General features: G+C 52.0%; 4 protein-coding genes across 4 annotated transcripts; 1 reads left to right on the forward strand and 3 right to left on the reverse strand.

Annotated features, from left to right (window-relative positions):
• Positions 1-180: 180 nt before the first annotated feature.
• Triagg1_912 (uncharacterized protein) lies at positions 181-4,617 on the reverse strand (the record flags this gene model as incomplete). Its single annotated transcript, XM_062902628.1, has 3 exons — positions 181-1,881; positions 1,975-2,296; positions 2,639-4,617. 3 exons carry the CDS (start codon positions 4,615-4,617, stop codon positions 181-183), a joined length of 4,002 nt encoding a protein of 1,333 aa, XP_062760136.1.
• A 402-nt stretch (positions 4,618-5,019) lies between these two features.
• Triagg1_913 (uncharacterized protein) lies at positions 5,020-6,431 on the forward strand (the record flags this gene model as incomplete). The annotated part of the gene is made up of 3 exons (XM_062902639.1): positions 5,020-5,170; positions 5,239-5,506; positions 5,573-6,431. 3 exons carry the CDS (start codon positions 5,020-5,022, stop codon positions 6,429-6,431), a joined length of 1,278 nt encoding a protein of 425 aa, XP_062760137.1.
• Positions 6,432-6,608: 177 nt separating this feature from the next.
• Triagg1_914 (uncharacterized protein) lies at positions 6,609-7,977 on the reverse strand (the record flags this gene model as incomplete). Its single annotated transcript, XM_062902650.1, has 2 exons — positions 6,609-7,756; positions 7,821-7,977. 2 exons carry the CDS (start codon positions 7,975-7,977, stop codon positions 6,609-6,611), a joined length of 1,305 nt encoding a protein of 434 aa, XP_062760138.1.
• A 5,677-nt stretch (positions 7,978-13,654) lies between these two features.
• Positions 13,655-14,182, reverse strand: Triagg1_915 (uncharacterized protein; the record flags this gene model as incomplete). Its single annotated transcript, XM_062902661.1, has 1 exon — positions 13,655-14,182. One exon carries the CDS (start codon positions 14,180-14,182, stop codon positions 13,655-13,657), a length of 528 nt encoding a protein of 175 aa, XP_062760139.1.
• Between the last annotated feature and the right edge of the window lie 7,755 nt (positions 14,183-21,937).

Consider the following 21,937-nt stretch of genomic DNA (forward strand, 5'->3'; position numbering starts at 1 on the left):
ACATGGGCGTCACTGGGTATAGACTAAGTCATGGAACGGATTGCATTCAAACCAAATAGCGAATTTTAAGAGTTAACCAAAAACGAATGAGTACTGGTCTCTTCATTGCATTTGTATGAACTCTTGCCTTTGTTCTTGAAATCTTGTGACTTTTCAAGCTATCATGTCTCAACTCAGCCATCATGATCGCGACCCCCTATTATAATCATCGTCGTCGTCCTCATCTTCTCCCATCCGCCTCTCTCGCCCTCTTTTCCTAATCACCAATGAGTTCGCTGCCACGCTCTCCCTCCATCCCCTAGCAGGATTAATCGGCTTCAAGAAGCCATCCACATGCACCGCGCCGAACATCTCGTCCTCACTATCCCACTCCTCGTCGTCGTCCCCCCGTCCAGGATGCACAAGCTGCATATGCCGCCGCAGATTCTGCCTCCTCGCGAAGCCCGTCGCCGAGCGCTCGCACGTCGGGACCGGGCAAAGGTGGAAGCCTGCCGAGGAGCGGGACCTCGATCGAGATTTTGACTGCGAGCGATTCCAAGGCGTGCCGTTCCTGGGCGTGCCAAAGGCGGAGGACGCCGAGTGAGGCGAGGAGCGGCCGCGGAAAGGGGACGAACTACGGCCGCGGCTCGAGAGGCGGGCCAGCGACGCCTGGCGAGAGAGCGTGTTGTTGCGGGACGAAGCAGCAGTGACGGCACCCGCTTGGCTGTCTGAATCGGACTCTTCGTCCGAGCCGAGCTTGATCTTCTCCGGCCGGTACTCCATTGTGTGAAAAGCCGGTGCTCTGGAAGCAGGCGCCTCATCTAGACGCCTCATCACCATGCCTTGACCAAATAGATTAGCGCATCGCTTTGCCGTCCGGGCAATGACCTGAGGCGAGAAGCCTGCCAGGGCGGCGGCGCCGACCACGTCGCTCCAGTCGCGGAGGCCGAGCCTTCGAAGCCGTCTCTCCTGGGCGCTGTCTTGCGGCCCGATGCCCAGCTCTTCCTCCTCTCTAAGGAGGGCCTCTTCGCGCGCCAGCCTCTCGTCACCCTGGCGAAGCCATTCCTCGAATGCTGCGTCTCTGTCGTGCGCTAATGTCGGGAGTCTTCTGTGGGATTGGCGTGCAATGCGAAGGAGCATTTCTTCATGCGTCTCGCCTTCGTGAGGGATGTGGACCTTTCGTGGACGGCCTCTTTTGCTGGCCTTCGGTGCGACGGCGCCATCTGGACGAGGCGAAGTTTCCGTCCCTGTGAGCTGAGTGCTGCGAGGGCGACCACGTCCACGCTTGGGGCCGGAATGGGCATCAGATTCCGAGTCGGAGGTTGCTGAAGAATCGGATGCGTAATTTGTGGTGGCGATGCGGGCATTGTGGAGGATCTGCAAGGTCGAGTCCAGCTGTGAAAGTATGTGTCGGACAGATGGCCGAATGATTTCGTAAGATAAATCGTCGTTGGAAGACATAACAGGCTCCTTTGCCCTCAGTATCTCTCCCTTTCTTCTTTTTGGTAGTGCTGCCTCATCCTTGCCTCCTTCATCGTCAATCATCATTTTCTCATCCTCGGAAGATGGATCCGATACGCCGGGTGTGTCTTGGCCTTGTCTCTGAGATTCGCCTTGATTCAAAGACGTCACATCTGCTTCAATAGATGCAAGCACAGTTTTCCTCTGCTCTCTAGCTTTGCTCCTGTGAAAACGCTCTCCAGCCAGCCTTAATATCGTCGCTCCCAGCTCCTCATGCAACTCAGAGCTAGGCATCCGTCGCTCCGCCTTGCGAAATGTAAACTTTCCATACCCATCGTCATCCTCTCCCCGGATGTGCTTCTGCTGCGGGACCCGACTTTCGTTCAACGGCCACGCTGTCCAAACTCGAGGAGGCGCCCATATGCCCTGCTCTCCGTTTTCCTGTCGCCACATGTCAGCCCAGCGCTCTAGCCATCACTCACAAGTCAAGAGACAGGCGCGTCAATCAATGAGATTGGTACAAGAGAAGCGTACCAAGGTAACCGTAACATCCTGCGCAGTTCGAGAATCTTTGCCTCGCCTCTTGAGCGCATGTGCGTTAAACAAGTGAATCGCCAGATCTTGACCTTCGACAGCCTCCATCGATTGCCAGAGCCGCCGTTCCTCCGCAGTCAAGCGCTGCCATGTTCTCCGAGTTCCTGTCCATCGGTTTGGTCGGTTCTCGTGTAGATCTTGGGATGTGACGGATGCGATCTCGTCGCTGTCGAGATCCCACTCGGGAGAGCTTCGATCCATGCCTTGGCCGGCAGTCACCTCACCATCGACAGGCGGCTGCTTCTTGACATGAATGAGTTTACTGAGGCTTAATGACGATTAAATCTTTAAAGATGATCATAGAACGAGGTTTTAATCGACTTCGTGTAAAATGGAATGAATGTTTTAATGCCAATGTTGATGAAAAATGAGGTGAAGACCATGGTGAAAATTACAAGTTCACGTGCTAGGAAAAATTTCGAGTCCATGGTCCTCATTAACACAGCGCCCTCACAACATTTCACATCAATCTCGTAAGCATCAATACGCCGTTTCTACATCTCAAAACATGTTCGCATTAAAGATAAATCCATTTTATTTTCATCGCATATGCGCCGTTGAATCCTATTTACGAGTGTATTAAACCGTAGGTCCCGAAAATTACGCCTTGCCGTTGGCCTTTTCCTTTTCCAGCTTTCTCCTCTTGGACCGCAGCTTGGCATCCTCTGCGCTCTTCTTGTTGTTTGTGTACTGCATCTGCTCAAACAGCTTTCTCTTTTTCTTGCTCAGCATTCCCTTGGCTCGATCCAAGTCTTCGGCCTCTTCACGGGCCTTCTTTGCAAGGGCCTTTCGTGCGTCCTCCTTGGCCTTGGTCTTCGGGTTGGCAGCCTTTGATTTGACTGTCTTGCCAGACATCTCGGCTTCAAGCTCAATCTGTCGCTGCAGAGCCTCGTCTGCGTCCTCTTCCTCCTCGGCTTCATCCTCTTCCTCCTCGGCTTCATCTTCGTCGGCCTCGGCCTCGTCCTCATCTTCATCTTCGTCATCCTCTGCAACATCCATGCCCTCTACAGTCTCATCCGCATCAACATCTTCATCATCGTCACCAGCCTCGAGGGCTTCGGCCTCAGGCTCCTGCTCCTCAAGAGACATCGTGGGGTCATAGGCTCCCTGTACCTTTCTGACAAAGGGACTCAGATGCGGGGGCAGCGATGCGCCTGGCGCATACACATGGGGCTCTTTGAGCTCACCATCGTTGACAGAATCCCAGACCCACTGAGGCTGGATGTATATCCGGCCCGGTACACGTCTGTTGGCTGCCAGCTTTTGCGCCGTCTGGTTATCCTCGCCATCGCCTTCCTCATTCATTGAGGCTTGTATCGGGGGTCGGTCGACGATCTGGTGAGTGATTGATGGGTCAAGCTCATCAGTTGTGAAAGCGCCACCACCGAGGACGGCGTCCCAGCCGACACGCTTGCAGCCGAAGGACTTGAGGATGAACTCGAGGGGCTGGCGGGGAGTCTCACGGGACAGGTAAATTGTGAAGTTTGAAAAGAGGGTGTTGGGGCTAGTGCCAGTGTATGATGGCTGGGGGAGGATGTCGCCGCCAGGGGCAGCGGGCTCGAACTTGTCAATGGCACCAGCAGCGTCTTCATCTGCCTCCTGGGTGTCTGCCATTGAGGTATCGTCAGTAGCGGCTCCATTCGCTCCTCCGTTTGCCATGTTCTTGAGAACTTTGTTAACAGCAGCTTGGACCTTGGGGTCTGGCTTGTGAGCGACATCCTCCAGCTTGCTCTGCTCTTCGCCGCCAACCAGGGTCTTGCCCTCCAGGGTAAAGGCGCCCAGCTCGGCAGCATCCTCATCCTTGACAGCATCAAACTTGGGCGGGTACTTGAGGCCAATTGAGGTATAAAGCCTAAAGTTGACAAAGCCGAGAAGTGTCATGTAGAACTCGACAAAGGTTCCCATGATGCGGAAGTCGACATCACCGACGATTCTCTGGTTGAACTTGTACGGAACCAGCCACAGGACCTCCTCGCCCTGGATGTTTGCCTGGTAGTAGATACCCTTGATAGACAAGAAGGACTTTGTGAGGCTCTTGGACACAATGAGATAGTGCTGGAACTCGAGGCACAATCGCTCGCAGCGGGCAATCATCTTGGCGGGCACCATGGAGGTCGAGGGCAGGTTCGCAAAGAGGAAGAGCATGGAGAGACAGTCATCCAGATCCCTCAATGCGTCGACAAACGTCGGGTAGCGCTCGCGGACAACATGATCCAGAGTGTAGGTCGGCTTTCCGGTCTTGTCTGGTCGGCTTGCATTGCCCTCGAGCCGAGCGGCATCGCTGACATCTCCTCGGCCCAATGCTCTTGAAATCTTCTTCTCCAGAACCTTGTGGTCGCGGAACTTTTGCACCAGCGGCTCATGAAGAAGATACTGAATGTCCTTGGTGTAGTAAAAGGTGGTCGAGGCAGTGGACGACTTGGAAACCTTCTTCTTGCTGCGAGGCTCTCGGGGATAGATGCCTTTCCAAATGCAAAGTTTTCGGAAATCGGGGAGGCTGAGCTGCAGTTTCCGGATCGCCTGGTTTCGCGTCACGAAGTTCTTGGCCGCACCGGCCTGTCCCTTCTTCTTTATCCGTGCCATTGTGTCGACTGTTGGCGATTTCTATGGCAAGGTTTTGATGCTCTGTGGGAAAAAATCCGCGGGGCAATCAATCGCCAATTGTTTGAACTTTTTTTCTTGCTACCAGGCCGGAATTTTTTAATGCCATGCGCCACCGCCTGGGCCGTTGTCTATAACGGGACTAGCTACCCAAGTCGCGCTTCACCGCCCAGCCCACATTCAGCCACTCACCAGCCACTGTCAAGCCACTGTCCAGACTGCCCAAGAACAGACACAACAGCTATGGCCAGGCGGCTGTTATAATTACCTAGCCAGCAAGGCTGAACTGCGGCCAAGTGGCCTCGATCCTGGTCCCTTCCAATCCGCCGAGCTCCAGTAGAAACACTCCCAAAGATCCTCCCCCAACATGGCCTAGGAGATGCCATGTCGACCACCATGACTTTGCAGAGCAAGGTCGGCGTCTTCGCTGGCGCTGCCTTGCTGAGACTCGTCCTGTCCACCGCCTTCCCCAGCCTGCCGGATCTGCTGACGGGCCGCGTCGAGATCTCAACCCCCGTGACGAGCTTCAAACGATGTAAGGCGCATCGCAACTCCCAGAGCCCAGAGGCGGCATTGAGTCCGATGCACTGACGGTTTACATAGTGCAGGAGGGATTGTTCCTATATAACCACAATGTCTGGCCTTACGATGGCGGTGTCTTCCACCAGGCGCCGCTGCTCCTCCCTCTGTTCTCGCTACTCCCAGATATCGAGACTTGGCCCATCTTCACGTCGTTGCTATATATCCTCGTCGATCTTCTCAGCGCATATGCGCTCCTCGTGATTGCAGATTCAGGAGAGGCCGGCCAGTCGAAACACTTTACATCTCCTCGGCGAGCCAAGAGATCGTCAGGGCTTCTGGTAGCTGCGGCGTAAGGCTTCCCTTGCACAAGAGTTGATGGAGCATGGAATCAGTTGCTAACTTATAGGTCATATAGTTTCTTATTCAACCCATACACCATAGCCACCTGCATTGGCCGATCAACCAGCGTATTCACAAACTGCGCAATCCTCTTCGCCATTGCAAAAGCTCTGTCCGGTTCTCCCTTCAACGCCATGGTCGCCATCTCATTCGCCTCCTACCTTTCCATGTACCCGCTCCTCCTCCTCCCACCTCTGGTTCTCCTCGCATACGACCGCCAATCCGAGAAGCGACGGGTTGATTCCGCCATTCAGTTCTCGATCAGGGTTATTCTCATTGCAGCCGTCTGCATCTCCCTCCTGCTGGCCATGTCATTTGCGCTCACGGGCAACTCGTGGGACTTTTTAGCTCGAACATATGGCATCCAGCTCACCTTGTCCGACCTGACCCCCACCGTCGGGCTATGGTGGTACTTTTTCATCGAAATATTCGATTCTTTCCGGGCCTTCTTCCTTGCCGTCTTCTGGCTACACCTTGTAATATACGTTGGCGGCCTCTCCATCCGGCTGCGCACTCAGCCCCTGGCCGTCTTGACGATCCTTCTAGGCATCTTTGCTGTTTTCAAGCCCTACCCGTCCATCTCGGACACGAGCTTGTTCCTCGCCATGCTGGCGCTGTTCCGACACTTGTACCCAATTATGCGATACACGTACGTCGCCTCTGCCACCATGCTCTACGCAACCTTTCTCGGCCCTGCGTTTTACCATTTGTGGATATATGCTGGCAGCGGCAATGCCAACTTCTTTTACGCCATAACCTTGGTGTGGAGTTTGGGCCAGAGTCTGTTTGTGTCCGATTTGACATTTGCAGTCCTAAGAGATGAGTGGGAAGTCGAGCGACCAGAGATGGTGGGCAAGGAGATTCGGCAAATATAGAGTGGACGCGCTTTGTCTCACGGGAGTTGAATAATAGATGTGGGCTGAATATGATATCCTTGGTGGATTAAAATGTATAAATATCATGGCGGTAGAACGGCTTATTATCAGGAAGGATGGCATTTACCATGGCGTAAAGTTCTGTATTCCGAAATTATTGGTCTTTTTTTTTCTTTCTCAATCTACCTCGGAATCAACTTCTACTAGTTTTCCATTAGGCCCTCCTTGATCTCGAGCTCCCAAATCGAGGCCGCTCGGCACAGGCTGAAATGGCCCCATGGCGCTGCTCAGCATCGACCCAAGCTGCCCAAACTCGCTCAATCTTGTCCGCGACCGTCTAGGCTTCCACGACTGAGTCGATGCTCCAAACGGCTGCATCGCCCTGTAGGCCTGGAACCCATAGCCCGTGGCCAAGCCCGTAAGGACTACGCCCATGATCAGCATGAGAGCTCGCTGGTCCAAGCCTGTCTTTTGGTGTTCGGCCCTGTGGCGCATTTCACCCGCATACTGCTCCCCCAGGTTGGGAATATGGCGCAAGACGGAGTCGAGAATGCGGCCGCCAAAGCGAGTGACGGAGGTTGGTTCGGGGGTTACCCATGGAAGATGGCCGCGAGTGGTGATGGTGGCAAGCATGGAGTCGACGAATTTGTGTAATCTGGGAGTTTTCGGCTCTAGCCAGTCTTTGAGGAAAGATCGCGGGACGGCTGGTTTCTGCATGAGGGCTAGGTATCCGAAAGCCAAACAATCCAGCGGAGAGGTCGCAGCATCTGTGAAGAATCGAGGACGCTCTTCATCTCCCCCTTTCATCAAATCATCCAGCACCGTGAGGCAATCTTCAGTAAGGCCGAATAGTCTTATCGCTGTAGCTTGCTCCGGTGTCATCTCCTCGTGCACAGTCTTCTTGGTCATCAAGGGAATATGCCGCCGGAAGGTCTCAGGGAGGGCATCTCTGCCCGCAGAGAGATGAAGTCCACCATTGGGATCGAAATCAGTGTCCAAGTCGGCCAGGCCAAGATGCTCTGCGCGCTTGATAGCATCCGCTCTGATCAACGTCGGGACGGTCCACGTTAGTGGAAAGGTTAGCAATGAGCTGTACGCGGGCCTGGTGGTAGCAGCCCAATTTGCCGCAGACACGTATAATGACAGATCAACCAGAGGTCCCGCGTGAGCTCTCAGATAGGCACTATAAGCGACGCTGTCTGCCCGCTGGATGGAGCTGAGCGTCTCGTCCAGGCCGTCACAAATGGCTGCTGAGGTGAGATATTCTATAATAGGCTGGAATCCGCTTACCCATCTGTCTTCATGCTGCAATGCTGGTAGGAGATCTGAAAGCGAGGGTTAGAGTCTGTCTATTCATCTCACCACCTGATGCACAGTTGACAAACTCACTCGATGGGCTGACGGCGGGATCGTTGCTGGGGATGAGGCGCCAGGATGACGAGGACAGTACGTTGTGAAAGTATGCTATAATGGCCAGACATTCTGCATCAATGGACGGTAGGCCAAAGGCCGGGCCCCAAACATGAAGATGCAGCATCTCAACCATGCATAAAGTGCTTCTGTGGCCACTCCAACGTCTCTGCAGGACAACAAGATGTCACCTCAGCTTGTAGAATTACGAGATTTTGCGAAATCTGTCGTCAAAGTCTCTATGAATTGAGACTGGATAAAGCGTAAGATTGGCTATGGCGAGCTGGTTGAGAGTGTCGTCGAATATGAAAATGCCCAAGACTGAGAGAAGCGGCATCAAGTCCCGAGAAAGGTTCAACTGACCCCACTATTTTGTGAGCCCCACTAATGTTGAGATGTGCCACCAGGAAGTACCTGTACCTACATGGCAATACTTGAATACTTGGCGCAAGCAAGTTGCACTTTGTTAGGTATTAAACAATCAAGGTACATCGAGGTTAAAGATGATGTGACACTAAACATTCAAGTGTTAATATTAAGTGGTTGGTTAAAAGTTTACATACATTCATCGTGGTAAAGACAGAGGTTCATACAATAGGTTAGTCTTGGTCACAACTTGAGGTTTGAAGTTATCAATCTGTAAGTAGAAATAAAGAGAAATCATATTACAAAGTTATCATTAAGAATTCCCTTGTCTTTATTATAGTGGCACTTTGTCAACGGAACAAGGCTGCGACCTCACCTAATGACCATTCGGTGTCGGGTCATGCATGATTTACACCAAGTACATATATTTACCGATATTTGGCATATTTACCGATATTTGGCATAACCAAGATGGCATGCGCACAGCCGACCTTGATCTGATTACAAGCACATCTTTTGTTGGGTTTAGATTATCTGAGTGTTCCATGCTGGTATATCGTTCTCAAGGTCAAAAAACATTGCTCCGGCAGGTATATAGCTTCCCTGTAGCCAACAAGCCATACACATTCTAGTCTCACTAGAACTAAATGCCCTCTCGAGAAAAGATAGTTGTCTACTAATTGACGGCTAAGTTGTAAGAGGCAACCCTCTTTATAAGCTTGTCGTAGTACAAGTTTACAGCCATTTCGGCCTCAATCTCTACAGATTTGTAGCGGAGGCGGTTGAATTCCGATTGGTGTGCACATAAAATGGAAGAACCTGATAGACTTGCTGATTTTTTGACACCCAGATATCTTATTCATCAGCTATTAGTAATTACTATCGTATTCAATGTCCATACTAAATGGCAACAGCATCCCATGTAAAGCATCACTTACACTCAAGTTTTACACGGTAGAGCATCCAAGTTCCGTTTCTTACAGAATATAACGGTTCATCCTTTCTTCCATCATCCACCAAGTAGTACCCAGGACAGATACGTCAGCACTTTACAGCTGTGAGTCAATTCAGCGGGGCAGCAAACCATTCATCGGCAGAGTCGAACAAGGCAGCAGTCCCCGCTGCTCGTGAGGTCATGGACTCGATCATATCAGCTGAGGTGAGTACATGTAGGTCACCCAATCTCGTCAAAAAAGCCACGCCTCACTCCATCCTAGAGACTGCACGTGTATCCTACTCCAGAAGCAGCAAACTGCCGGCGCAAATGAGCACCATGTCTGTGTCTATCCATCCAGCCACATATCCCTACTCGTACTCGTACATACATACTAGAGGCTTGGCCTCGGCTATGGTAAAGTGCGGCTGGAAGACAGACGGACAAGAATAGCTAGAAGCGTGGCCGTCCTCATTTCGCATGTGAAGTGGCTTGACAGGGCGGGAGGAAATCCGGGGGCACCCCCTTGGCGGAGATGGAGGCCGCAAACTCGTCGAGATATATTACCTATCACAAAGACATGATGCCAAGACATCTTAATCTTACTAGCAGTACGGAGTAGCGAGAGAAAAGCAGATGGACACTACGACCATGTTAGGCTGTGGGCAGATTTTAAGCCTTGGACGAGAGGGCCTGCTAGTACGAGCATTCCTGATATAGAAGCGGTGTCTGTGCCATGCTTGCTTGCCTGTGTTCGCACAGCTAGGGGTGTTGTCGAAAAAAAAGGACACAAGGAGTGCTCGTACAAGCATTGTGCAAGTATGTACATGTATGTCTTGTGTGTTCGCATGAGAGCCAATGCACATGTAGGTGATACCGCATGATGCCGTCTCAAGACGATCCATCGCCAAGGAACCAGTAACACGGCCGTACTTTTACGAATACATCCTGAAAAGGTCATGTGGCACAAGCACAAGCACAAGCACAGCACGGGTCTGGTAACTCGAACTCGTACGAGCCCATCACGATGGCCTTGTTCCCTCACACCCTTGCCAGCTGAAACGCAAGCAAGGGAGCGTGTCAATCATTCGTTCATCGGTTGACTCACTGGCGGACATGGATCGAGCATCCTACTGAGCCCCGATGGCATCAGCCAACGATGATCCCCTGGCCATTCGCGATATTAGACTTGCCAGGGATCCGATGATACGTGGCAGGCAGGCGTCCAGCCGCACTTCGTTGAACAGGTAAAAACAAGAAAACATTCGAGGATCGACGGCACGTGACGTCTCCTGCGTCTCAAGACAAGGTACAGACACCAATGCATTTGCATTCTGAATCTCCGTCTGTGCAAGTGTAATACACGTACATGCGCGTCGCTTGGTCGAGCATCCTGAAACGCTGCTGGCCAAGCATCATCGCATCGGCGGCGTCTCCGACCAAGCTATTGGCAGCCCAGCCCATGGCGGATTTCCGGCCAGCCAGCCAAAAAAGATGCGGCGCCTCTCAAAGGGGGCTCCAGACTCTGAAACGTTCAATTCGCCACGGCCCTGGCACTAGACGGACGGGTTCCTGCTGTAGTTGACGATGGTGTCGCCAGAAGCGGTTATCGCCACTGCAGAGTCGTACGGGATACAGGGGGGGGTTGATGTTGGCTGTATGTACGGAGTACGGAGTTAGCAGTCCAGATCCACTGCCAAAAGCGTGCTCGTGCAGTGCATAGGGGATATTACAGTACGAGCACAGGTATGATTTGAATGGATCAATTGATTGTTTACGATGCATCGGCGCAGGGCTTCGATTTGATCTTCCTTTCTCCTCGAGGACCCCTGAAGATCGGACCCTTGGACCCTCCGGAGCCCGTCACGTAATTGCGGTCTGGTCTGTTTACAATTGAATGCTCAAGGTTGTCTTGTGTCAGAGCATGGCGCTGCGTTTTGATTTGTCGCCGCATGGTATTACATTGTACGATCGAGAAAGAAAAAAAAAAGAAATAACAACCCCCTAAGTCGTGCATATGTAATTTTACAATATCAATACATACGACTTCAATTGAGCTTTGCCTTTGCCACCGACGCTACTACATTCGGGTCGTCATGGATGCTTGCATCAATCTATACACGTGCTAAGAAAGAATTGAACAGTGAACCCGCAGTTCCCATCATTATCCACCCAAATAGATATCACGTCTCCGCAAGATGCCAGCTGATACATAAGCATCCCAGGTTGAACACAGCCAATATGGCCCCCAAATCCAATCAACCTCGAGTCATGGACAACCACACTAGACACCGAAATAATATATACATCCAGCATCGCCGCCGTATTCAAAAACCGGCTACCAATCGGCCCACGACAAAAGACAGCAACAGCACCGCCCCCTCGGCCCAGCGGCAAGACCCCCATCAGCGGTCAGTCTACCTGAGCTAGAACAAGAACACAAGTACAAAAAGAATACGGAAGAAAAACAATTGGATAGAAGGGGGTGTGGGAGAACCAACCACTACTTCTCCCACTAGAAGCCCGAAAAGAAGATTTTTTTTTTCTTTCGATTCAATGGATAGCTTCATTTTAGACAACCCGTGCTAGTAGTTTTGCTCCACGATGCCCGCCCACCCCAACGTTCACCGCATCGTATCGCACGCTCATCAAATCTGTCCAAAAAAAAAACCCCCAAAACATGGGTATCCCGACACGGTTCAGCCCGCAATGGCGTCCCCCAAGCAAGCTGAGGCTCAAAAATCCGGCAGTCAATCATTTCTCCCTTCGGTGTAATTGTAATTACTGCATCTTAAGTTCATGTTTTGACAAGACAATGGAGCCGCCTAAAAAAAACAGACCATGGCGGCCTCCCCGTGAATAGCCTCGGCCACCAGTCTCCGTCCCTTTTTTTTTTAACCCTTTTACTGTTAACTTGTAGTACATAGCTTTTCTTCCCCCACATCCCACCGTCCCACCGACGGACAAAAAGAAAGGGCAAATTATACGGAGTCCAGAAATGCCTAGAATTCCGCAACACCTGCCCTTTTTTTTCCTTCTGCCTTCTCTTGGCGCTGTAGAGTAGCAGAAGGGACGGCGTAACGGAGCAGAGGATATTTCCCTTTGCCCCCCAATGGCGTATACGGAAGTCCACGGACCACCGGCAATGATGGCAGCGGCTTGGCATGATCTGAGTGATTTACAAATGAGAGCAAAAAGTGCATGTATTGTAGGCCAGGGGGGGTCTCAGTCCGGAGATGGGCCACCGACTCAGTCGCACTCTGTAGCCTCTGGCCTAAAAGTTGCATAACCTGGCATTCCGGAGGCGCAGCGGCCACGAGATGAATGCGGAACGTAGCACTCGTTCGTTTGGTTAATAAAACATGCCCCATACCAATGTCTCAAATTTGCGGGCGATAGGTCATTTTTGCCCATCGGACGATCACCCAACAAGATCATAGCACCAAGACACGCTTTTTTTTACAAGGGGATGAAAGCACAGAGAGAGAGAGAAGAGAGAGAGTAGTAGTAGGTAGCAGCAAATGCCTAGTTTCATTGTTGTGTCTATGACTGCCAGACTGGGCAAGATGATAGTTTCAATCCCACATTTCAATCGTTATCTCTGCCCATCGTATCCCGACCTATTCCAAATAAAAAACAAAACCCAGTCGTCAACATCCCAGGGTATTCCGCGACGAACCCACGAATGCTCCAGTAGTAGTACATGATTCCCTTCCAATTCCCAATGCCAGTAGAGTGCCCCCCCTCCCCGCCGCCTTTCATAGACGTTGATAATGCATGACGCCAAAGTGAGATTGCTAATGAAAGAAAAAAAAAAAAAAAAAAAGAGAGAGAGAGAGAAAGTAGAAAGAGAAAGAAGAGAATATTACATAGTATTAGAAAAAAGGGTGCGTGTATGAGATTGCGTCACATACGCAACACAAGCGAAGCCGATGATCGAAAGATGAGTTGCAAAGTACCCGCTCGAGCCAGCGAGGACGGTGTGGAGAGAGATTGAACGCAGCCTGTCATGTGGCCAGGCGGTTTGAGAGATTTTGGTGGGGCATCGTCCAAATGCTGGCGGCTATGACGGTTGATGTTGTTGAGAGAGGTTGTCATTGAGAAGCCGATGAGAGCCAGGGTTGGTGATTCGATGTCGACACGCCCAAAAAAAAAAAGAGGCCGGGCTCGGTTTGGTGGGGGCAAGCCGCATCTCGGCCGCGAGCAGCGAAAGCAGATGACCCCGAAATATGCATGTCCAGCTCGGGAGAGCAGGTCGCATATTGAGTAGATTGTGTCATGTCCAGCCCCGCAGCGGTTGGAACGACTTTGTGATACGGAGTATAGTAGAGTAGCAGCAGAAGTGGTGACGTGCAGCTCAGATCCGCTTCGCATAGCAGATGCGCTCGCGATGTGCCGTCGACCAGTGCCAATGGCGGTCAAAGCAAAAAGAAGTAATTGTGAAACCTTGTGTAGTAGATCCGGATAACCATGGCCAAGAAGGCTTTAGCCAAGGAGAGGCGTAGCCATTGTCTCAAAGTTGGAGAGAGAGAGTATGATGTATCTCCTCAGAGCGGGCGCGGCTCTCATTTGGGCAGAGGAGGAAGAGGTCGGCTGGGTGGGGGACCCGGGCAGGGAGGAAGGTGAGAAGGTCGCTGAGCAGGCATTGTGAGGTTGTGAGGGTTTGTTGAAAAGCTGTGAGAGCTTGATATGTTTGGTGTTGTGGACGACGGTAGAAGGCGGCGTCCCGTGTAAGTAGGTTGATGGTTGCTGGTCGAGAGCAGATAGGCTTGAGTGCTAGAGCAGCAAAGTTCAAGTGTGAGGCTTTGAAGTAGTGTAGATGGTTTGGTTTGGTGTGCAAGCAGTTGTGATGCTTTGTGATTGTGATTGTGATGATCTGGGGAGTAGACAGTTCGTGGGGAGAGGCGAGGGCAAGTGTCCTTATGTATTTTGGAAGAGGCAATGAATGGAAAGGCGAATCTGACGAGAGAGGGCACTTGTATCGTAGCGCAGCACCAGCACCAGCGCCAGGGGGCGTCCGCAGAGGAACATCCATAGGCATCCGACCAGGGGGGGAGGGGTGTGTACTTACTCAACCACAGAGTACGAGATACAATCGACGCGGGTACCTGTTGAGCATGACGGGCATGCATTGCTGCATATACGTCAGCCCAGAATTGCGAGTACCAGCGGGGCTTGTACCTCCATACTGCTACTGAAAAAAAGCCAGACCGCAAAATGGCAGCCCCCACACAGGCCTTCCCGTGTGCGCTGGGCGCTTCTCACAGCTGATGCAACCCTGGCTGGTGACGCAGCGGCCAGCCCAGCGGGGCCAGGTAGGAAATTGAAACAGGCACAGGGGGGGAGAGGCGCTGTCGAGCCCTGATCCCTGCCGTGCTCATTGAACGCAGGGAGGGCGGTGGGATGGACTGGACGTGGACCCGATGGGTTGATTGACTTTTTTTTGGTTGAGAGACACTTGTTGACGGTCTGCCTGAAGCTAGCATTGAGTGTGCTGCCTGTGCTGTACTGTACGTACTCGTACCGTCTGGTTTCAGCAGTGCCGAGATAGGCAACCCAGAAAACGGTGAGTTGACCAATTGCTCGATTGATTCGATGCCGTTCGAAATTCTACTTTGGTCAATCAATCGGGGCCTGGCCTGGGCCTCTCGCTCCAGCAGCCAACCACAGCCCTCTGCGCGTCGAAATTGCGCTGGCAGCCTCCCTTGCCTTGCGCCGCCGCCCCAGGGCTGGCTGCTGGCCAAGCAAAAAGTACACCAACGGCTGCCACCTCTCACCGGAATTTGCCTGCATTCGCCATCGTTTGCAGGTACCTACATACATACCGCTGCCGCCCGCCATTCCCCCATCCCATCCCATCCCCATGTTACCCGTACAACGCAAAGGTGCCTACGACACGGCCAGCCAAGCAGTAGCAGTACATATCGTACTGGACACGCATTTACACGTATCCCTCCCCTTTCCGTTTTCCAACGCTCAAACTGGCCTGCTGCAGCCAGTCAAAGTCAGGCCAGCGTGAGGCCAGCCTCTTTGTCGGCCGGTAGATGCAACTGAACTCCACGTAGGTACTAATGTTACTATAGTAGTACTGGTATACTGTACTGTACCTTTCTCCGCCTGTTACTCTGCAAGGTACCTCCTACTTTGCCTCTTGGTGAAATATGACCACGAAATCTCGACTCTCCCAAGCGCCCTCGCCCGGGCATACGAACCGATTGGGAAACGGACTGGCCGCCCATCTCCGTAACTCAACGCCTCAAGGAACATGATCAAATCCCGGCCCACTCGCCTCCGTTTTTCGCCTTTTCCCACGCTTCGTTCCCTTTTTCCTTCCCTTCCCTTCTCCTTAACGGAGCGCCCAGACGCCCTTTCGGCTCCACCGTATGGAAGCCTTCTGGAAGCTCCGACTCTTTCTAGCGCCGAACACACTTCTGCCCAGGTCCTTTCCATTTCCTTTTCCTGCCACCCTTTTTCTGTGGAGAAGCCGGCTCTAGCACGTTTCATCCTGTCCTTGATTTTCACAGGACCTGTTCGCCGCAATCTCACCCTCGTTTTCAGCCAGGCGCAAGGACCAGCTGGGCATCAGAATACGGAATAAGGGTTGCGGCGCAGGAATCGTGGGGCAAGGGCCACTTGTCAAATTGGATTTGCAACAAGCAGCGCCACTGTGCCTTACTCGGACCAGAAACAGACACAGTAAGTAGCATCGTGGCTCTAGAACCCCCCCGACCATGCAGAGCTGAGGGAAGGGAAAAAGGACATCAGAGACCAGGGGGTGGTTCCTCCGACAACTGACAAACTCTCTCGCTGTCCGTATTTTTTGTCATTTATTCTGGAAATGCGAGTGTGTGTGCGTGTGATTCACACCGTAGCCGACGTAGCTCGTAGCTACAGTACTCTACACCATTTGCCAATCACACTCAAGGCCAGCAGAAAGTGATCAGGTGCCCTCTCCAAGGGAAAATCGCCCCAGTCCTGGGCGGGGCTTGGCGGTCTTGGCCCCCTGCGATTCTAAGAGTCCGACCCCGTCCGGCAATCCGATGCATATCTGCAGTCGCCTCTTCTTGTTGACCGCCAGAATAGCATCCCATCATTCCAGGCGGTAAAAAATTGCTAGTAGCAAAAAAAACTGGACAAGCTGCTTTGCATGACAAACGGCGGGTCGATAAGATGGAATCACGCTACGAAGCTCATGAGGAAGGAAAAAAAACATCTAGCGTTCCTTGATACCCGATTATGGGACCCTTTGCGGTGTAGTTTGGGGCGTGTCTTTTATTCCCCCGGCTTTTTGATGGCCCTTCCATCTCAATGCAGCGGTACGGTGTAGAGTAGATTGACATGGTACGAGTACGACGTCAGAGGTCCAACAGAGAAAAGAGAGAGAGACTGCTGAGTGAGAGAGATGCCTGCTTCTCTTTCTGGGTGATCTGCAGGGCTGCCACAGAAGCAGATCGCGATATTTTGCGGGGCGGGAGCTTTTTGCACGTCTTGTCTCGTCAGCTGCCCTCTTGATGCTGGACGTTTTACACCCTGGCTGTAACACATGTTGATGGGAGTGAAACGGTGCTTGTTGTTCCTGGAGGCATCACGCCTCTTGGCCTAACTGGCATCTTCCGGTCTGGGCATCGCAAGTACGAGTTTTAGCATTGAGGCCGGTGGGCGCTTACACCGGGCTCCTCTTTAGGCCGGTATACTTGTATACGGGCATCGATATTCGTGGCCACCAGCATCCGGTGCTAAATGTAGCCCGATGAAAATTCTGTCTAAAGACGGAGGCTAAAGGCCCGTGCTTGTTCTTTTTCTCTTCCATTTTTTCCATCGAGCGCCTTAAACTCGACGCCAATTTCAAAAGCAGCCGTTGACAAGACGGTAAGAGACCGAAACCGCTATACTACTAGGCCTAGCTGCTTCCATGTTGGTATCACGACTCGAGCAGGGCTCCGTGCGCCTTAGTTCGTTGCTCACCGCATTGCGGGACGATGCAGAGCCGAGGCCTCGGTCAGCGCCAACGGACGTGGAAGTCGGCAATCGGGAGTTTTCTGTTTGTGGGAGTGAATCAAACCAACGAGGGCAAAAAGGAAAGGAAAAAATCACGTTCATGCTGCCGCCCGAGGCTCTGGTAACGAGCAGTGTAAGACGCACCCCCCCACCGTTCCGTGCTCGTGACCGCCATGGCTCCAGGCTCCTAGACCGAGCTAAAGACAAGTCGATGATGACATGGACTTTGCGACGGTCAAGAGAAAAAAAAGCGTGAGCTGTGCTTTGTTGGGCATTCGATGCGGTGTCCAGATGTTTGGTCCGTCACACGTCAACAGGCCCATGTACGAGTATGTACAGTACTTGGGCAAAGTGCCGTTCGCCCTCCTCTGCCGCATGTCACTCGTTCACGCCAGCGGAAACTGGCCAGTAGCGTTCCGTTTCGCTCACACATCCTGCAGCCTTACATACCCTCCCACGTTGTTTGACAAAACTCCCACCGACCTGGAATGGGATCCAATGGGTTGGAGTCGTTGTCGCCCAGTGGTTCGCCCGCCCAGGCAGTGACTTCTGTGTGTGATGTGAGGCTCAAAGGGAACTAACACCCACCACATCACATCCCTGCGTACGGCGGCGTCCATCATTGGGCTTCAACACTGCAGGCTGGGCAGTGACTCACATGGCGGCTTCGACATGCGAGTTGATGCCACGAAAGCTGTCAGCCAGTCTAGCTCCTACAACAAAACATGGGGTATGCTCATCAAATCCGAGAAGCTCCTCCCCAAAACATGCCAGTGCTGCCAGGCATCTGTGGGGACATCTGTGATGTTGAGAAGTGAGATTGACAGAAATGCTCTTTTTTCTTTTTTTCGGAGCATTCATTACCCGCCAGAAAAATAACCCGACCTAATGTTATGGGATTAAATTACTCTGAGCACATGCATGCATCTATCGATGCACGTTCCAAATTAAGAGTCATTCGGGCCGGGGCAGCGATGAAATCATAGGGGTCCTCTTTTTTCTTTTTTCTCTTTTTTTCCTTTTTGCCCTCTATCTCTTTGTTTTTTTGATAGCAGCTCGTTCACGGATGTTTTTTTTTTCGTGCCCAGGATCATCACAGACATGGCCTGCGTTGGGGTTAGTCTCGTTGACAGCTCGCATTGTGTGATTCTTTTTTGAGGCTTGACGGCACACATCACAAACTACATGTGCCGAGTCCTCTCTCTACGTACGACGATGCGCCCGTTGTAATTTGCCCAACGCCCTTTTACAACAAAGAATAGACAAGAGAGAAAAAAACGAAACATGATATGTTGATAAACACAAACCATCTTATCACAAAGTGGACACCAACTAAACAAGCAGGGCAAAAAGTTGAGCCTACGGATATATCCGGGCGTGTCCTTTGATCCACGGATGAGCACCAGCAGAAGGGGATTAAAAACCGAAGCACTTTAACAAGAGTCCACCCAGCGGGGACGGCCAAGACAAGGGTCTTTGGAGAGAGAGAGAGAGGAAAGGCTGCGCACGGGGCAAGATACTTGTGGACGTCGTATCCGCCTCACTCATACAAAAAAGAAAAACACGACAGGGCTGTCGGTAAGTCGGATAAGGCGTCATCCTTTTTTTTTTTTTTTCTTTTCTGTTCGTGTCTGAGCCACCCCGCGACAAGGACGGGTACCTGGCCTGGGCTTTTTTTTTTTGCTTTCTTTTTCTGTACTTGACGGGTGGATAAGTTGCCTGACGGGCCGGCTTGTCAAACCCCCCTGCTTATCTTTTTTCAATGTCTCATTTATTTCTGTCCTTTTCCTCACTGCATCTGCGTCTACGCGTACTTCGTACTCGCATGTGATGCGAAATAACAACACAGCCAGACGGCACAGCCAAGCCATTTTGCTTCTTGGTATTCCAATGTCTCTCGCCTGGCCGGTAGCAGGGCCCTTCTCGGCCAGTCTGGATTCCGGTATTTGTTCGCGTACTCGTAGTACCAGTGCTAGGTCGTATAGTACATGCTGCTACTAATGTATACGAAGTACGAAGTACGATAATAGCACCAGACTACGATTACAGGTCTTACACCTTTGACAGATCGGCAGTCGGTGTAATACTGAGCTCTGCCACTCCGTACGAGCAGCACTAATTTAGCACGTCAAAAAAAGAATTGAAGGATCAAATGCAAGCCCCTGGGTGGCACAGTCGGTGCTCTGGTCCTGCAGCTACAGCAGGAATGAATCCAGGCAGACGGATGCCTTGCGAGCCGATCGCCAATGCTACCCGGTAATCACATGGCAGCACAAAGGACCTGCAAGCCTATCCGTATCGCCATCTCCCGCAGGAATCCCAATCCAATCCCAATCCTCCCTCAGAGGCGAGCTGTCCCAGTCCAGTGTAGTACCCGCAGGATCCGCCTTGCAGGATGGAAGGAATGCATTGCAGTACGAAGAGCCAAGCACGTGTACCAAAGTTAGTGCCGTGTATCGAAAAAGAGCAACCATCGTGGAACCTTGTCCCACAAGCTAGCGCTCCCTTCCCAATCTCCCAAATTTGGCATCAACCGAATCGGCACATCCCACACGCCTGTCACACACTCCAGAGTATACGTAGGTACACCGCCGTTTCGAATTGATCGAGGCTGCGGGCAGATTTCTGTGCCGTACTATTTTCTCTCTCTCTCTCTGCCTTTATGCCGGGACTGACTGGGACAGGGGGTGGTGGTGGTGGGCAAGGTTTAATTGAGTACGGTGGATCGATCCACCTCCCTTCTAAGAGAAGAATGAAGCCAAAAAAGAGAGACGACACACAAACTATCGTTGACGCAGAACAAAATTGCGTGCGGAGCAGGAGTTCATTACGACAGATCATGACGCTGCTGGGAGGTGGACTGGGGTGTCGGATGACGGAAGAGTTATCGACAAACTGCTGTTTCATCGTGTCTAAGCTAAAACGTGAAACCGGAGGCTACGGCCTTTTGGTGCCTTTTTTTTTTTGTGTTACTCGCAATTTCTCAATCGTGAATGGTAAACCAATAGCGTACCAAGAGGTCGGCATTTGTCATTTTTCGGTTGCCGTTTTGCCGGCGGCAGAAGAAAAAGGGAACAGAAATTAGAAAGCCTTCTAGTGCCAAAACTTGTAAGATGAGGCAATCGCGGCTAAATGGGGGTCCCGAATATGTACAGTACGCACTAGCAGTAAAATGGCATGTGTGGCCATTGATATCATTTTATTCTGTTTTGTTGGGGCGGCAGCCATATCACTGTTTGTATAAACAAGTGCACAAGCGTCTTATTTGGTGCGAAGCATACATCTCGTACATAACAACCAAACCACCTACAGTATACTCACACTTACAACGTGTCCAGGGGTTGGTTGTGATGAGACGCAATTGACTTTCTCTGCCCTCCCCCTGGCAAGTGTGCTTCTCCCAAGCGAATTCGACGGATTTCAAAAGAGGTTGCCCCTATGCAGGTACTCGTACCCTCGAAAACCTTCACCACCACCCTCTCAGTCTTTGCCCTTTCTGACTGATCACCCACCCCAGGCCGTCGCAACTCAATTCCCCAAGCCAACTTTTCTGACAGCCCAGGAACCAGCTCGTTCGACGCCCGTCGCCGCTCGTTCGACGTTCGCCCCCTCCTGGCGCCAGTCTTCTTCCATTCTTCCCTGGTCGGGGTGCGGAGTTGAAATGCCACGCAGAGAGATCTCGCCGGTGTACATGATAAGCATAGGGTAGCATCGCTCCTACAGCACACGTATGTAGCCCTATCATCTCGAGGAACAAGAGTCGACGCCGAATCAGCAGTGAAAGTGAAAGCTGATTGAAGAAAAAAAGGCGAGGCCCCTTGTTCCAGCTCTCTCCAGGGGGTTCCAGCCAACTGGGCCGTCCTAGCGCAAACTGGCGCCTGCCAATCACCGTGCCTCGTCTGCCCTCCGCATTTCCCGAGGGGCTTGTTCAATGGTTTGTTGTTGGCCAAATTTGCCCTGATTATCTTTGATTTTTTTTTTGGGGAGTTCAAGGTTTCGGGTCCTTGAATTTTGCGTTGTTGGTCGATGATTGGATGCCATTGGCTGCTTCGACTCGGTTGCCGGGTCGCAGAATCGTTCCATTTCGCTTCCAACCAGAGTTCAGCAGGCATTCTTCTCCTTTCACAGTATCATCTCTCACTTCTCCTCAAAAATGCTGTTGGTTCGACGAACATCATCAAATGCTTGGCGACTAAGCGAAACGGCGTGGCCGTCAAAACGTTCGCCGCTTATCTCGTACCTGGTCCAAGGGCAACGCAAGCCACCGAACCGCACACCTTTCGCCGTGCTGTGCTAGCCAGTTGGCATCTAGAGATACGGCATGGATTTGTCCAAGCTATTGCCAATCTGCCATCTCTGGGGTACAGCTTCCCAGGGTCAGCTGTTCACCGTGCATGGTAGGATTGGGCAGCTTGGCCCTGGTCTATCGTCAGATGATCACAACCATGATTGCGGGGATCCTTGCGTCTTTTGTCTCGCTGGGCCAGCAGCCCCGATCCATGATACAACACTGCCGCCCTACTTCGAATCGAGAGACACAAGAGGGCGTCCGTCTGCGATGCTCACACAGCAGCGCAGCCCTGATGATTGGGCATCAACGGGGCTCCAAGGGACCGGGGGAGAGAGCAAATCTCAACGACTTGCTCAGCCTTGTCGTGCGGGCAAAACCGTTCTACTGGGACGAGTCAAGCATTCCCGGGTCCCTTGCCCAATGACGCCCGCAGTTGCAGGAGAGGATTACGTGCGTGCATTATTTTTGGGGACGAGCGAGCCCTTGGTAACGAAAATACCACACACG

This window comes from Trichoderma aggressivum, assembly GCF_033847375.1.
Source record: "Trichoderma aggressivum f. europaeum strain CBS 100526 chromosome Unknown scaffold_002, whole genome shotgun sequence".
NCBI lineage: Eukaryota > Fungi > Ascomycota > Sordariomycetes > Hypocreales > Hypocreaceae > Trichoderma > Trichoderma aggressivum.